The following is a 15493-nucleotide window of genomic DNA, read 5'->3' as shown; positions in this document are numbered from 1 at the left end:
GAAGGAGCAAAGGAAATCAAAGCGAAGTAAAATATTATTAATAAGGTTTAAGGAGGACAGCTGTTTGAACCCTAGCTTAGTGCTAACATCACCTAAAGTTCTTAACGATTTTCAAAAGAAACAAATCACAAAAATTATCTCTACAGAGTATTTTCAGTTCAGGAACTTTCCAAGCTTCAGGGGAGCCAAAGCATTGTTTCAGGACTGTATAAGCAGCTGTGATTTTCGCTCTAATAGTAGTTAAGGAATTTTACTTGTATATACCTACATCAAAATTTTAACTTTTCCTATAACGCACTGAAGTTCTCTCTGAAGCAAATGAAACTTGCCAGCACACTTCTTTCAAAAATGCAAGGCAACAGAAAGAGAGATTTTGGCGATGCTAGTGGTGGAACGAACAATAACTGGCCAAAGGAGGGGGTGGGTGGGGGGAATGAGTTAAAATAATCACTTTTTCCGTGATCCTTGTCCTGGTCATTATAGTCATTGTTACTGGAACAATACTCTTACTAGTTAAGTATAAATACAAGACCTAACGCCCTAGGGCTTTGTCCCCCACGAACAATTTTCATCAGAATCTAACTGCAACAAAGCACATACTTTCACTCAAACTCCCGAACGAGCACACACACATTGGACTTTACCTGTTTTTATGCCGAGTCTTTAGCAAGTTTCTTCCAAAGGGAGCCATGGTCCGCCAGGCAATTAATTGAACAGGGAGGACCTTATCTCAAAGTTATTTGAGGGTGGGGGCGAGGTGGTATCTGGATTTCTAGGGTGAAAGGGGGATGACTGGAAGCTTCCTCCTCACCTCCTCAGATGTTCCTGGCTTTCAGCTCATTAGGAGCCGGCTAAGAGTTGCTGGAAGTTGTGCAACTGCTGCTTAACTTTGAACTGAGGGATTGTTGTGGCTGAAGCACCTTTGGAGACCTGCCCAGCTTCAGCCTCCGAGAACGCGATTGGAAGCAGGAAAAGAATAAAAAAAGGGAGAGAGAGAGAGGAAGGGAGGGGGACTCTATTGTATTCTGTACTTATTTGCAGACTTGCTAAACTTTAAGAACTGCCAACCGCACAGGCACGGTAATGGCCATGGAATGGAAATTTCACTCGAGTTGGAAACCCCCCTCCCTTCTTTCCACAGCCAACCACACAAGATGAACTGCACGTACATAAAAGATTAAAAGTAAATACCCCACCTCCCAGCAGCTCCAGTCTGTGAAAAGAAACCTGATCGCGGCACGCAGGAGTGAGGGCCCAGAACTCTGCCTGCGGATTCGACACAAAAATCCCCCGCCCGGGGTGTCAGTGCTGTAACCTCTGCGGAGGAGGAGCGACGCTGGAGACCGAAGGCAGGTGGTCACAGACCCCTCGAAAACCTCGGTCCCCGAGTTCCTGAGCCTACGCGCTTCCCCCAACTCCACTCCACGTTCTTGAAGTTCATCTTCCCAAAGGCCAAGGACCAAAAGGCTCCTGATCACAGCATTAGCCGAGGAGCGGGTCGGGGGTGGGGGGCTGACTTTCGAGGGGTCTACGCGGGCCTCTGCCTCGTCCCGGGCAATTACTGGGCCTTTGGGGGAGTGGGAGTTTGAAGGAAGAGCCAACTGTTTGTTCCCGCCCCTCACTCAAATAGTAATGAGACAGTCCGCGCCCGGAGGACGTCATGGAACTTGATATGCGCAGTGGAGGTGGAGGGGAGGGCAGGCATCACCAGGTACCCTTGAACTCGAACCCACGACCCGGGCAGTCGGGGCAGAGCTGGACGAGGGCACGCGGGTGCGTGCGGCGGGCCCAGCGCCCTACCCAGCTCCCCTGAGCCCCGGGTACCGTGGGAAAGCGGTGCCCGGGGTCGAGGGGCTACAGAGTTTTTCCAGGACTTCTTTTTCTAGGATTTCGCCCCAATTCTCCTCCCTTCATCCCTGCTTCCCTTTCCGACGCAAAGCTTCTAATCATTGACTTCCGAGGTAAAGGTGGAGAGAGAAAAGAAGTCAAAGAACTGTGGGTTTAAGATGAATCACCCTTCAGGTGGATCTGAACCCTGACAGAGTGTGCATGGACGGCTCGCACTTCCTTTGAGAACCCGCCCACCCGCCAACCCCAACAACATCTAACAAAAAATGGTGATCTCAAAAGTTACTATAGTGTTCTACGCATTGATTTATTCAGAAATCTACAGAGCTCAAAAAAATAATTTTTCCAATATCTACTATGATAATTCTTCTCTAGTCCTCTAAATTGTATATTACTATATCTATTACATATAAGTATTTTATGTATTATTTAAAATGTTATTTGTTTATAATTGTATTTATTGCATATAAGCCGTGTGTGTGTGTGTGTGTGTGTATGTGTGTGTGTGTGAGAGAGAGAGAGAGAGAGTATCCCCATTTGTAATAAATTAGTAAATATTACAGCAGCCAATGCTTTAGTTCAATTACCTTTTTTTCTAGCCCTGGAAGATAGTATAATTTAAGAATATATGCCCACCTTTTAAATAGATCTATGGTTATAGTACCAAAGAAAACATTTAAAACACCAAAACTAGTAATGGTGTATTTTGTTTTACATGCTTCCGTTTACATATGTGTTTGTTGAAAGACCAGAGGGCTCCTGAGCACAGCATTGGCATAAGTGCCAGCCAGGTTCCTGTATGTACATATATGTGTGTGTGTACACTGTGTGTATATACATGTGTATATATATATATGTATATAATCATATACACTCTTTGCATGCAACATATATAACAATTTAGGGTGTACATCAATTTCAGTTTTTGTGTTTATTTTACAAGCACATCACAAAAGAATAATTTAAACCACTATGGAAGATCACCCAGTTATTCTAAGTTGTTCTAAACATAACTCTCTAAGCTATATTGTTTACTTTTTAATATAATGCTTGCCGTCAGTTTGCAAAGAATTTTACATTCACAAATATCCTGTTTCCTGTAGTTTCGGTTCTCCACCCTTATTAAGATTATTTGTATATATAGTTTTTATACAAAACATTTTTCAATAAAGGAGTTTTAATGGAACAAGAGGAAACAACATTACATCTTTATTAGTATAATCTTATGTTGTGTTTCAAGTTAGCACAAATGAGTCTCATTTATGATGTTGTTATTCCTCACATAAAATATTCTATTAATACTGGTCATGACAAGCTCTTTGATGTGTAAGAATGAAAACACAAGTGTTAATATTCCTCCATATTAAAAGTTAAAAGGATTCAAAACATGGTCACTTATATCTAAAAAGAAAAATAAACAAATAATAATTTTAAAAGAAAATAAGAAAACTATGTTTTTAAAAACTCAACTTTACTAGTAACCAGATATTATATTTCTAAATTGAAATGAGATTTTATTTGCATTTACCAAATTGCCTGATTTTAAAAATGATGATGGATGCTTAAGTCTGTCAGTATGATACAGTCACTACTCTACATGAGTAGTACAGCTTGTAGAAATGAATGTGCTATGTACATCAATAATCTTCAAAGTATTTAAACTCTTTTGTCCAAGTTTATTTTCATAAGACTCTTTCCCAAGGCAACAACCAAAGTTTATTAATTTGAGAACTAAATGAAATATTGTATACAAGTGTTGACACAAATTATTAGACAAAATACTCATTTATTTTTTTACAAAAAAAATAAGGAATAGAGTAATATTAAAAAAATTATCTCAACTTAAAAATGAGGCAAACTAATGTCAATGTCTTTTTCATGATATAGTGGAATACTGTATAATAATTTCTATTAGATTATTCACTTCAGAAGAAGGCACTTTTTAAAACTTATTTCTTACTGTTGGTTATGCCCACAATCTGAAAAATTCGGTGTTAAATTGGAATAAAGGAGAGTGAGTTGTAAATTATTTTTGTTCAGGAGTGACACAAATGATTTTTGTCTAGTAGAAAGGTAACTCAAAAGGTTATGGTTTTATTGCTCTGTAGAAAATCACCAATTTCTTAAAATTTAATTTTTAATCTATCTTTTTATCTATCTATCTGGTGAGAGAGAGAGAGAGAAAGAGAGACAGGGACAGGTAGAAAGGGAGAAAGATGAGAAGCATCAACTCATAGTTGTGGCACCTTAGTTGTTCATTGATTGCTTTCTCATATGTGCCTTGACCAGGGGTCTCCAGGCAAACCAGTGACCCCTTTCCCAAGCTAGCAACTTTGGGCTCACACCTGCAAACCTTGGGCTAAAGCAGTGACCTTGGGCTCAAGTCAGCAACTATGGCAGTGGTGGGATTCAAATAATTTAACAACCAGTTGTCTGACCTAATGACCATTTTAAGTATTAAAAAAAATGATATTCCAAAAGGTAGTTTATTATTTCATGCATTTAATATGTAAATGAGAACAATAAAAGAGGTACACAAAACTAGATTATGTTAAAGAGTTTTAAAATAGTAATGAAAAAATATTAACTAATACTTGATAAAAAACTGAACTTATTTAAGGTATTTCCATGTTGCTTTTTGACTGGCACCCTCACTTGCAATTCTTTTCACCTATGGACAGAATGAACATTACTATGGGTGCTTGGAATACGCTGTTGCACAGATGAACATTAAGAAAAACTAAGGAATGAAAATTTGTAATTTCCACATTGGGTGGCTGCCCAGGTGCCCATCTTAGAGAAAACCCTGATTATAAGTGCCACCTTAACAACTGGTTTGCTGAGCTCAACAAAGACTTAGGCATTGGTTCTGCCGAACCATCTGAATCCAACCATCTGACTTTGGGCTTTAAGCTAACAACCATGAAGTCATGTATAAGATCCCATGCTCAAGCCGGCAAACCCACGCTCAACTGGTGAGCCCACTCTCAAGCCAGAGATCTTGGGGTTTCGAACCTGGGTCCTCAGCATCCTAGACCTGCACTCTATCCACTGCACCACTGCCCGGTCAAAGTATAGCTAAATTTTATTTCAACATTCTTTCTTTAGTTCACTAATTATATATAACAGTCTTTCTTAACTTCTTTTGGACCATCTTTATTATTCTGCTGGACCCCTCATTAGTAAATTAAGCTAATCTTTGATACTTACCTACTTATATAATTCATACATTTTAGATTTTTGAAAATTATACTTTAAAACTCAGAATGCATCAGTTCTTTTCTGAACCAATATGAAATCTTCATATAAGAAAGAGTGTGTGCAATCTCTACCTTTTTTAAAAGATAAAATGTGTGAAATAAGTTTTGATGGTAGAAAACACCTTTTGTTCACCTATGAGTATGAAGTTCAACCAAAATATATAAAAGGCTATATTTTCTTATCTATTTAAATTAAGTGAAAATCAACATGGAAAATGATAATGAAAGAATGAATGTTTTCTCAACCAAATCAAAATTATTTAATCGGTGCTTGAGTTGACCTCAAAAGCTAAAGTGTTAAAATGTATTCTGATAGAAAACCCATTTTTTGTATGTGTGGGTGGGGGGAGACTCTGCTTAGACCATCAAAAACAACATTTTTACCAAATGGGAACCATAGTGTTACACTACAATGTATAACTGTAAAATCTCAAACAAGTCAGGCAACACTTTTTTTTTAATAACCAAAAATAAAGTTTTACATAAAAGGAATCTAACAAGCAAATGTACAGCTGCAAAATGTTTTTTGTCTCTAATATCAATTCCCTCTAAAATATTATGGTACTGCTCTGCAGTTTCCAAGCAAAACTAAAGTTTTGTGAACAGAGTTGCTCAGTATCATAAGAATGAAAACTTCGCAAAAACAATTTTGCCAGTGGAAACAAATATCTTAAAAAGGTGGTTACTGCTAACAACGTCGACGTCTACTGAAACATTTTCGTAAATGTTTCATGTGTTGCACAGATGACGTGTACTGTGGCTGGGGTCAGATGTTGTCGGCTGCCCAGGCATCAAGTAGGTTCTCCTTAACAGCAGAAAGTACAGTATGAAACAACTCAAATAACTGAGTCTGCCTCTTTGGAGCCCCACTGGAGTGGGCATCACATTTCCCACCATCTCTCCAGTTCTCCGCTGGCGTCCTGGAGTACAAAGATAGTTAGGGAAAGCCGTCTTTCCAGAGCCATCAAAACTTGACTAACTCGCCATGGGGTCGTTAGTGCTGTAGTGTGCCTCACAGGCTGCAAAAAAGGCAGACTCGGGAAAGAAGTTGTCATGGTACGCTGCTAAAAACCTGAGAGAAAGGGGTCAAAGCGCTTCAGTAAAGCCTTCCAATTCTTCTCAGAAAAGGACATCTTTGCAAGGATTTCTGAAAGTTTCATAAACAATAGCAGCAAGTGTTGTGCCAGATAAACGTAAGAGGGTGGAGGCGCATGGTCACCTAGACCGAAACTGTCAGATACAAGTTTCCAGGAGAGGACCTCATTTATTTCATTAGTTCCCCTGCCTTCAAAGCTGCACTCGCTGTCTTGCTGGGGGTCACAGGAACAGGAGAGGATGATCTGCTATACACAGGAGTCTGCTTTTCCAGGTTCAGAAATAGCTTGGGCTGCTGGCAGACGTGTCCTGCTGCGGACGCCTGGGCTGAGGCGAGATGCTGCTCTCAGGCAGCCTATTGCACTGGCTGAGAGGCCTGTGGACCGCCTCAGAGACCGCAAGGCTTCTGGGGCAGCCTCGTGCCTTCTGGAGGAAGGGGGCGTGGTGGTGGTGGCCTGTTCCACTTGTGGTTGGCAGACTCACCGTGGACTATTGGGTGGATGGATTCAACAAAGGTGGGCTCAGAGAGAGCTCCTCCTGTTCCTATTAGTGTTCGCGCACTTTCCTTAATCTGAACGAAAATATTGTTCATATGGATACAACAAAACCAGTGAGAGAGTGTAATCAGAGGTTATTATTAATCCATGCACCGTCTTCTTATAAAGGTCAGCGTTCTTTTCTGCTGGGATATAAGGCACATTCGTGTTGGTATGTGTCGCAGCACGATGACACAAGGCTGAATCGATGAAAATGCTTCAGGTAGGGTCCTAAAATAGTCATGAGGTTGGTCTGGCATGGACGTTTCCCTAACCATTTCCTCTTGTTGATGGAACAAGGATCGTCCTCCAGCTTCTCCTTCAGCACTTCAGGGATGTCTGGAGTCATTGTTCTTTCTAACATCTCCATTTGTGTGTGCAGCTCTGGTTCATCCTTTATTTCAGTGCTATCTTCGCTGTCACTTTCTTCACTTATTGCTTCATCTTTTCCTTCACTAACTGGCATCAGAGAAAATGCTTATTGAGTTCTCATCATTTTCATCTTTTTCTTCAACGGGGAGGCTTTTTAAGGCAGAATTGACAGGAGACGACCATCAGTGCTTCTTTCTTCCTGTTCCTAGGAGAGCAATAGCTTTCCCCAGCAATTTACGCTGTAATCTGTGTCACAGAGGACACGCTCTTCAGCTGCCTTTCTAGCCCAGCTTTTGTCAACCATGGAAATGGATCAGATATTCTGGGATCTTTTTGCCTTTTTCATCATTCTTAACAATAAATAACATGGACAATCTGAGTTGGTCGTCAGGGCACGGAATGGAAACCACATGGTGCAGAGGCTTCCACAAGATGAAGAGGGATTTAAGCACCAGAAAGTGGCCTCCTGGACATCCGGACCTCACTGATGTCACAGGCTCAGCCCTGTACACCAGGCAGATGCAGAAAAACCTGTTTTTTAGGAAGGTATAATAAAGAAATGTATCAATTCTTGGTTTAGTTCACTTATGGAACCAATCTCTATATTAAGATGTCCTTCTTTTTAACTGTTTTTTTCTAGGTTTATTGAGATCTAACTGACATGTATCACTATATAAGTTTGAGGTGTATAGATTAATGGTTGGACTTACATATATTGAAATGATAACTGCAATTAGTTTAGTTAGCATCCATCATCTCATATAGATACAATAAAAAAGAGAAAGCAAAAAGAAAAAAAATGATTTTTAATGATGAGAACGCTTAAGATTTACTCTCTTAAGCACATATATATAGATATATATATGATCATGTAATAGTGTTAACTATAGTCCTTATGCCATACATTGCATCCCTCGTACTTATTTATCTTGTTACTGAAAGTGTGTATCTTCAGTTTCTTCAATTTCCCTCTGCTCACTTCCCATTTCTGGTAATCACATTCAAAGCCTTTTATCATATAAAGTCTTCTGACTTTCAACTTTAGGGTAGCAGATATAGGACAGGAGTCAAAAGCATTAGTTTTGAAGGTGCATAGACTGGGATGCATGTCATAGCTCTGCCACTTCCTAGTAGACATCTTGGATAAATTCCTCAATTTCTCTGATCCTCGTTTTCTGATCTGCAAAATTATGAAAATAATAAAAATGCATTCTCATTTTCCATTAAAAGTAAGTTTAAGAGGATGTTTTTGTTAAAAAAAATATTGTCATGTCCAGATGTGTTGTGCAATTATTACTAGAAATTTACTCTTCCATTTTAATAATTAAATTGTCTCACTGGTATAATTATCATATGTGCCTGTGCTGATAACAGCTAGTTTTCCCCATGGCCTGCATAAACCTAACAGCAGATCTGAGGTTCTAGATCTTGGAGTATACACAGTTACTTGACTCTGAACAAATCTGTCACTACTTATATGGTAATTTATGAGGAAAATATTCTACATAGCTTATTATAATAAGTCAGTTTATCTGATTTACTCACAACCCTATGCTTAATTAAGAAAAATGAAACAAAACAAAATGAAAAACACCCGGAATCTCTTTTGTTTGGACAACAAAGAAAAACTCACAAATAATCAAAACTGGCAAGAATAGCAGCATCCAGATTCAGGTGAAAATCTTTGGATAAGTAAGATATAGCAAAAGGGCACCAGGCAGAGCAAAGCTGTTCATAAAAGAGGGTAGAGCCTGACCAGGCAGTGGCGCAGTGGATAGTGTGTTGGACTGGAACACAGAGGACCCAGGTAGAAACTCTGAGGCCACCGGAGGCTTGAGCGCAGGCTCACCTGGTTTGAGCAAGGATCACCAACTTGAGCCCACGGTCGCTGGCTTGAGGAAGGAGTCACTTGCTCTGCCATAGCCCCCTGGTCAAGGCACATATGAGGAAGCAATCAATGAACAATTAAGGTGCTGCAATGAAAAATTGGACTTCTCATTTCTCTCCCTTCCTGTCTCTCTGTCCCTATCTGTCCATCTCTCTGTCTCTGTCACACACACACACACACACACACACACACAAGGTAGAATACCTCAAAAAATTTAGGGAAGTATAAAACAAACTGAATTCCAGAGTTGCTATTATTATTCCAATGAGACTATCATCTGAAGAATTTTCCTGTCTGAAGTTGTTCATGGTAAAAAAAAAGTCATGTCTAAAATTTGGAATGGATATGAATTTTCTCCCAGGATCTTTTAAATAATGGATGTAGGTAACAAGGTTAGTGAACTAATCTCTCTAAAAGGTTTGAGCATGGGTGAAATAACTCCCTTAAATGTTAGGAAAAGCCCAGAAGCAAAGATTTTATTTCAGTTTTAATATTCTATGGTGGCAATGTTCTTTCGATTTTCCAAAAAAGTTTAGAATGGCTCCCCTAAGCTTTTAAAGGACTTACATAATCATATAATCATATGTCTAATTAGTCATCCAGTTTCAATAGGCTTTTAATTAATTCAACAGTATTTGAATAGCTGACTGTTTGGGTATTGGCTAGATATTTGTGTCTTAAATAAAGGGACAAATTTCTTTACTAAGTAGCCATGGCTTTTATTAACTCTGAAGAGATTTAGTGACAACTTCCTATAAGGGTGGCTATTATTATAAATTGCTCAACTTCAAAGAAAGTGTTATGAAACACAGATACTTTAATAAAATTAAATGTGTGCATATGAATATATAAACACCCTCAAATAGACATTCACATACTGTACTAAATAACAGATCATAATATATTGTATTGTGTTACATAAGGCATTTTTATGTCTAATATCTCATTTGATCCCAATGTGGCCAACAGAAAATAAAATATTATTTTAATTTTATGAATTAAAAGGTTAAGATTTAGAGCCATGTGAAGATTTAACTACTACTCAAAACAATGAAGTCAGACTGTATCCAAAGATGTTAGAGTAGGTAAAAAATATAGATACCCTCTATTTACAATGTCTCATTATATAACTGGAGAACACAAGACTCAGATAAATATACCTGCTCCAGGGCATGTGTTAGCATGGAGGAGAACCAAGAACAAACTTTCTCAACTATGTTAATAACCCAGATATAGTTTTTTAGTTAACATATATAATAGAACAAAATACAAATCTGGGAATTTAAACAGACCTTAGAATTCATCCATGCAAGGATGTATTTTCCTGTTAAGGAGAGCAGAGAATAATCAATTTCCAAACCTCACAATAGTAAGCTTGAAACACAATTCTTCCAACTCTGTAGTCTTTTTAAATTATATAAGTGTATATGCTCATTCTATTTGCAAGCATTTAAATAACTTGAGTTCAATCTCACAGAACAACTTTATTTCATAGTTTTTTGTTTTTTTTTTAATTTTTTTTTAATTTTTATTTTTCTGAAGCTGGAAACGGGGAGAGACAGTCAGACAGACTCCCGCATGCGCCCGACCGGGATCCACCCGGCACGCCCACCAGGGGCGATGCTCTGCCCACCAGGGGGCAATGCTCTGCCCCTCCGGGGCGTCGCTCTGCCGCGACCAGAGCCACTCTAGCGCCTGGGGCAGAGGCCAAGGAGCCATCCCCAGCGCCTGGGGCCATCTTTGCTCCAATGGAGCCTTGGCTGCGGGAGGGGAAGAGAGAGACAGAGAGGAAGGAAGGGGGTGGGGGTGGAGAAGCAAATGGGCGCTTCTCCTATGTGCCCTGGCCGGGAATCGAACCCGGCTCCCCCGCACGCCAGGCCGACGCTCTACCGCTGAGCCAACCAGCCAGGGCCTCATAGTTTATTAAAAAGTAGTTTTAATCCAGTGACAATAATTTTCATGAACTCGTGGAGCACTAGCAGAATTTTTCTTTAAAAAAATAGAAAGTCTTTTAATGATATATGGTATGATCATTACAAAAATTTAGTCTTCAAATTTTAATGTGCCAAAGACTAACAATAATTTTAAAATTCAGAAGTCTCCTTTAACAAATATAGAATGGATTAGGAAAGAAAAGTGAACACCATATGGTTCTAGTTCTGACATTAAATATCACTTTAGGTGGTTCAAGCCAAGAAAGGTTTGGTGCAAAGAATTGTTTACAAAGGTGTTGAAAGGAATGAAGAGCAAAAGCAGGATACCAGGAAGCTGCTACCATGCTTGTGATGGAACCTATGAACCCGCAATACTTCTCAGCTGCTGGAGAAACTTCTTTGACCAGCCACACCTATTAAAACTTCAGGGCTGCTCCTGGCAAAACCCTGGAGTGTGCACTCCAATGGTGCTGGGTCAATATTTGTAAATCTCTCAGATCCTCCCACTTTCAAAACGTCTGCCCATATTTCTCAATGTCAGAACTAAAGAGAAAGTTGGCACTTAAGATAATAGCTTGGCAAAGTTTCTCTGAAATAATTTGCAGACTTCTTTGCCCTGTTGGCATGTTGAAAAATATAGAAGGATGTGGAGTTGAAACAAATAAATTGTATACGATTTCACATTAGGTAGTTTGTCAACATATAGCAACCTGGAAGATTGTGGAGACAAAAGACACATTTTCTGTGTGTAAACTGGGGGAAAAGGAATTCAAGAACATGATAAATAATGCCAAGTGAGAGAGATAAAGGCAAAGCCTTTGAATTGTCCTATATTATGACTGATGTAAATATATATAAAACAGTGAGTGTTCAGGACTTGATTCATACTGGTAATAGAAAACTCTCAGTCAATATTTGCTTCCCTTTGAAAAAGATCAAATGCCCTAAGAGAACTGGAGAACTGCTACCATGTGCAAAATTCCTCCTCACCTAGACCATGAGTTCTGGAATCTGACATCTCTGAATCTGAATTTGGCCTCTTATTTACTAGTTGTATGACATCAGGACATTGAGTTATTTAAACTCTCTGAACTTTAATATCTTACCTAACCTCCAATAGATAGAATTCATACCTAATATGATGGTTTTGAAAATTACAATAGGTAACATATACAACATTCCAAGTATATAACATATAGCCAATAAATGGTAGCTCCATCCCCCAGTAGTTCCTGATATTTAGTGTGTGTGATTTGGGCAAAAATTATTTTTCCAGATTGGATTGTTTCTAGAAGAGTTAAGACCACCTCTTCTTTCCCCACCTCCTCAACTACTCTCACATGCAATTACTAGAATTATTACTTGTAAGGAATTACAAGTCTATGATCAGCCTTTAGGTTTGACTAGTTTCTAGATATTATCAGTAAATATTAAAAAGAAGTCAACATTTATAAATATAATATAATATTTTTAACTCAGAACCTTTAAAAATTCTACAAAAGACAATCATTTATTGGCTTAAGACCCTGAGGTTTATCTCAAATATTATTAGTACCAAAAGTAAAAACATTAAACCTGTTTTTTTTCTTTGAAATGCCTTATGGGAGTGATTCAAATTAATCTGTAGTGATTTGAACAGACTATTATATAATAACAAATGTTGCTGATTTGTATTTTAAAATAGTTAAATTATTAATATTAAAATGATACAAATATAATCTTAATAAACATGATCATAATATTCTTTACCATTTACATTTGGCTCATGTTTAACAAACATTGATTTGAAGTTAGTTCTTTGACACAGTAAGTGTTTTTTGAAACCTTAAAATATGCAAGACACTGAATTAAATGCTTATTATTTAAAAATTAAATGGCACAGTTTTGACTTTCAAAGAGCTTGAATTGAATGGAAAAAACAATTATAATAAAAAGTATTATTCCTTGAATTGAGTTAGGCTCCAAGTAGAGTGATAATAAGGGAGAAAAGCAATTAAATCTATCAGGGAGAGTTGAGGAAAACTATAATAACTGAGAAGTAGCTGTTATTATTGCCATTTTATAGATGTTAACAATAATGGTTTAGAGTTCTAATACAATCACTTACATGGTCTTTCTTTGATATTTAATTAGGAACATATAGAAATGTTTCCTTTTTTAAACTCATTACAGATTTTTGAATGTAATTTTAGTTCAACATACTACCAGCCATCTTTCCTTAATACAAAGAACATATTAGTCTCATATGTATCAAAGCACTAATACCAATTGTGATGGACTAAATTGTGTTACACCAAAATTAATAGTTTGAACCTTTAACCCCCAATGTTATTGTATTTGGACAGAGGGCATTTAGGGAGTTGTCTAGATGTCATTAGGAAGTTAAATGACATCATAAAGGCAGGTCCCAAATATCATAGGGCTAGTATCCTTAAAGAAGAGAAGAAGACACCAGGGTTCTCTCTCACTGAGGACAAACAGAAAAAAGGCAGCAGTTTACAAGCCAGAATGAGAGTCCCCACTAGAAACCAAATTTGCCAACATCTTGATGAGTAACTTTTACCTTCTAGAACTTTGGGAAATAAATTTCTGTTGCTTAAGACACACCCAGTCTGTGATAATTTTTATGATAGTCTGAGCAGACTAATTCAGCAATAATACAAAGCATATGAACTTGGACTAATATTCTGTGGGGAAGAACATCACAGTACACTTTGCTTTTTGAGAAAACACTACCTTCTTCAATCCCTTTGTGTTCTGGGAGAACAGGCGGGTGAATTTGCATCTGGATCTAGGAGCCTCCTGGGAAGTTCATGAATCACAGACCACCCCTTCTCTTGGAGATTCAACATTATAGAATTTCTCAATGACTATAAGTCATTCTATATTAAAATGATACCAGGGTTGCTAAGTGTAATATTAATTCAACAGTAAGAAAGTTCACAGGTTGCATCTTTCTCAGTAGGGTTCTACAGAAAAACCTGTAGTTTTACGAGGGAGGACCACCAGAGATTTCCAAATTCTAGCTTAGTTTGTCAGTGTAGCTTGGAAAAAATGCATGACCTGCAAAGTTGCCTTTTTTGCACTTGCAGGAATCTGAGTTTATTAGGTCAGTGAGCACAGATCTGACTTTGTGAATTTAGTTTCTGAGATTGGAACCTGTGAGAGCAATAGAAACAAGGGCAGCTAAAAAGCTATAACTGCAAGTAAGCTGTTTACATTTTTTTAAAATTCCTTTCTATATGCTCTGTATAGATAAGAAGAAGGGAAATGAATAGAAGAGAGAGTGGTAATACTCAATTTTCTGATGAACACTGTAGTTCCTCCTTATTCTTGGTTTTGCTTTCTGAAGTTTCACACCCATGGTCAACATGGTCTGAAAATCTTAAATAGAAATTTCTAGAAATAAACAATTTATAAGTTTTAAATTGGTGCCTTTCTGAGTAGTTTGATGAAACCTCAGGTTGCCCTGCTCCATCCTGCCTGGGAGATCAATCATCCCTTTGTCCAGAGAGCCCACACTAAATTACCTGCCCTTAGTCACTTGGTAGCCGCCTCTGTTATCAGATTGACTGTCCTGGTATCACAGTGATTATGTTCAAGTAACCCTTATTTTACTTAGTAACGGTTCCAAAGAACAAAAGTACTGATGCTGGCAGCTCAGATATAGCCAAGAGAAGTGTATATGAATAGGAAAAAACATAGTGTGTGTAGGGTTTGGTCCTATCTTTATTTCAGGAATCCACTGGGGAATATAGGCATTTACTCAAGTAATTGATGGGAGAAACATAAATAATATGACTATATTGTCACCCAATAGAGTAGATTCTTGTGTGTAATAGAGCCCTAAAAATTACAATATAAAAAATGGTCATGCTTGTGAACAAACTATCCACACAAGGATTTACGGAGTTCAGTGCTGAGGTCTTACAGCTGTGTCCACAGAGTCTCTGATGCTCCTCCCTTCTATAGGGAAAGCTTAATTCCCCTGTGCTAGAGTGCAGACAATTTTTAGTGACATACTTTTAATGAATAGCAGTAGGGTAGACTCAGTGATTTGCTTATAACAAATAATGGCAGAAGTGATGAGGTATATTGTTTAATATTAAGTTGTGAAAAGACTATAGTTTCTATCTTGCTCTGGGGAAAGTCATGTTGTGAGCAATCCTATGGAGTCCTACATGGTGAGGAACTGGAACCTGCTGCCAACAGCCACATGAAATGAGCTTAGAAGCAGACACCCAGCCCCTTCAGATATTGCAGCTCTGGTTGACAGCTTGGCTAAAACCTCATGAGAAACCTTGAGATAGAACCACCCAGTAAAGCTGCTCCCAGATTCTTGACTCTTACAAACTGCCCAAATAAATAAATAAATAAATAAATAAATAAATAAATAAATGTATTTTAGCTATTAAGTTTTGGGGAAAATTGTTACTCAAAGTACTTGTGTCCTAATCACAATTCCAATGTGTTGAGTAAAGGCTATGGGTTTCCTCCCACACCACCAAGCATTGCTCCAGACACCCTCCGGGTGTTCTAACAATTTAGTGCAACTCTGAC

At 38.2% G+C, this 15493-nt stretch overlaps 1 protein-coding gene and 1 pseudogene across 2 annotated transcripts in view; both read right to left on the bottom strand.

Annotated features, from left to right (window-relative positions):
* Positions 1-1018, bottom strand: part of RASSF9 (Ras association domain family member 9) — a 35596-nt gene extending 34578 nt beyond the window's left edge. Inside the window, exon 1 of one of the 2 annotated variants that reach the window (XM_066257788.1) lies at positions 645-1018. In XM_066257788.1, the coding sequence (XP_066113885.1) occupies positions 645-691 (47 nt within the window). In that variant the 5' untranslated portion in view covers positions 692-1018. The remainder of the gene's footprint in view (positions 1-644) is intronic. The other variant, XM_066257789.1, reaches the window with a different exon arrangement.
* On the bottom strand, positions 841-11951 carry LOC136322309 (MSL complex subunit 3-like; annotated as a pseudogene).
* Positions 11952-15493: the final 3542 nt, after the last annotated feature.

Source organism: Saccopteryx bilineata, chromosome 2 (assembly GCF_036850765.1).
Source record: "Saccopteryx bilineata isolate mSacBil1 chromosome 2, mSacBil1_pri_phased_curated, whole genome shotgun sequence".
NCBI classification, from domain to species: Eukaryota; Metazoa; Chordata; class Mammalia; order Chiroptera; family Emballonuridae; genus Saccopteryx; species Saccopteryx bilineata.
The sequence above is the reverse complement of the archived record's forward strand: the minus strand, read 5'-3'. Positions and strand labels throughout refer to the sequence as shown.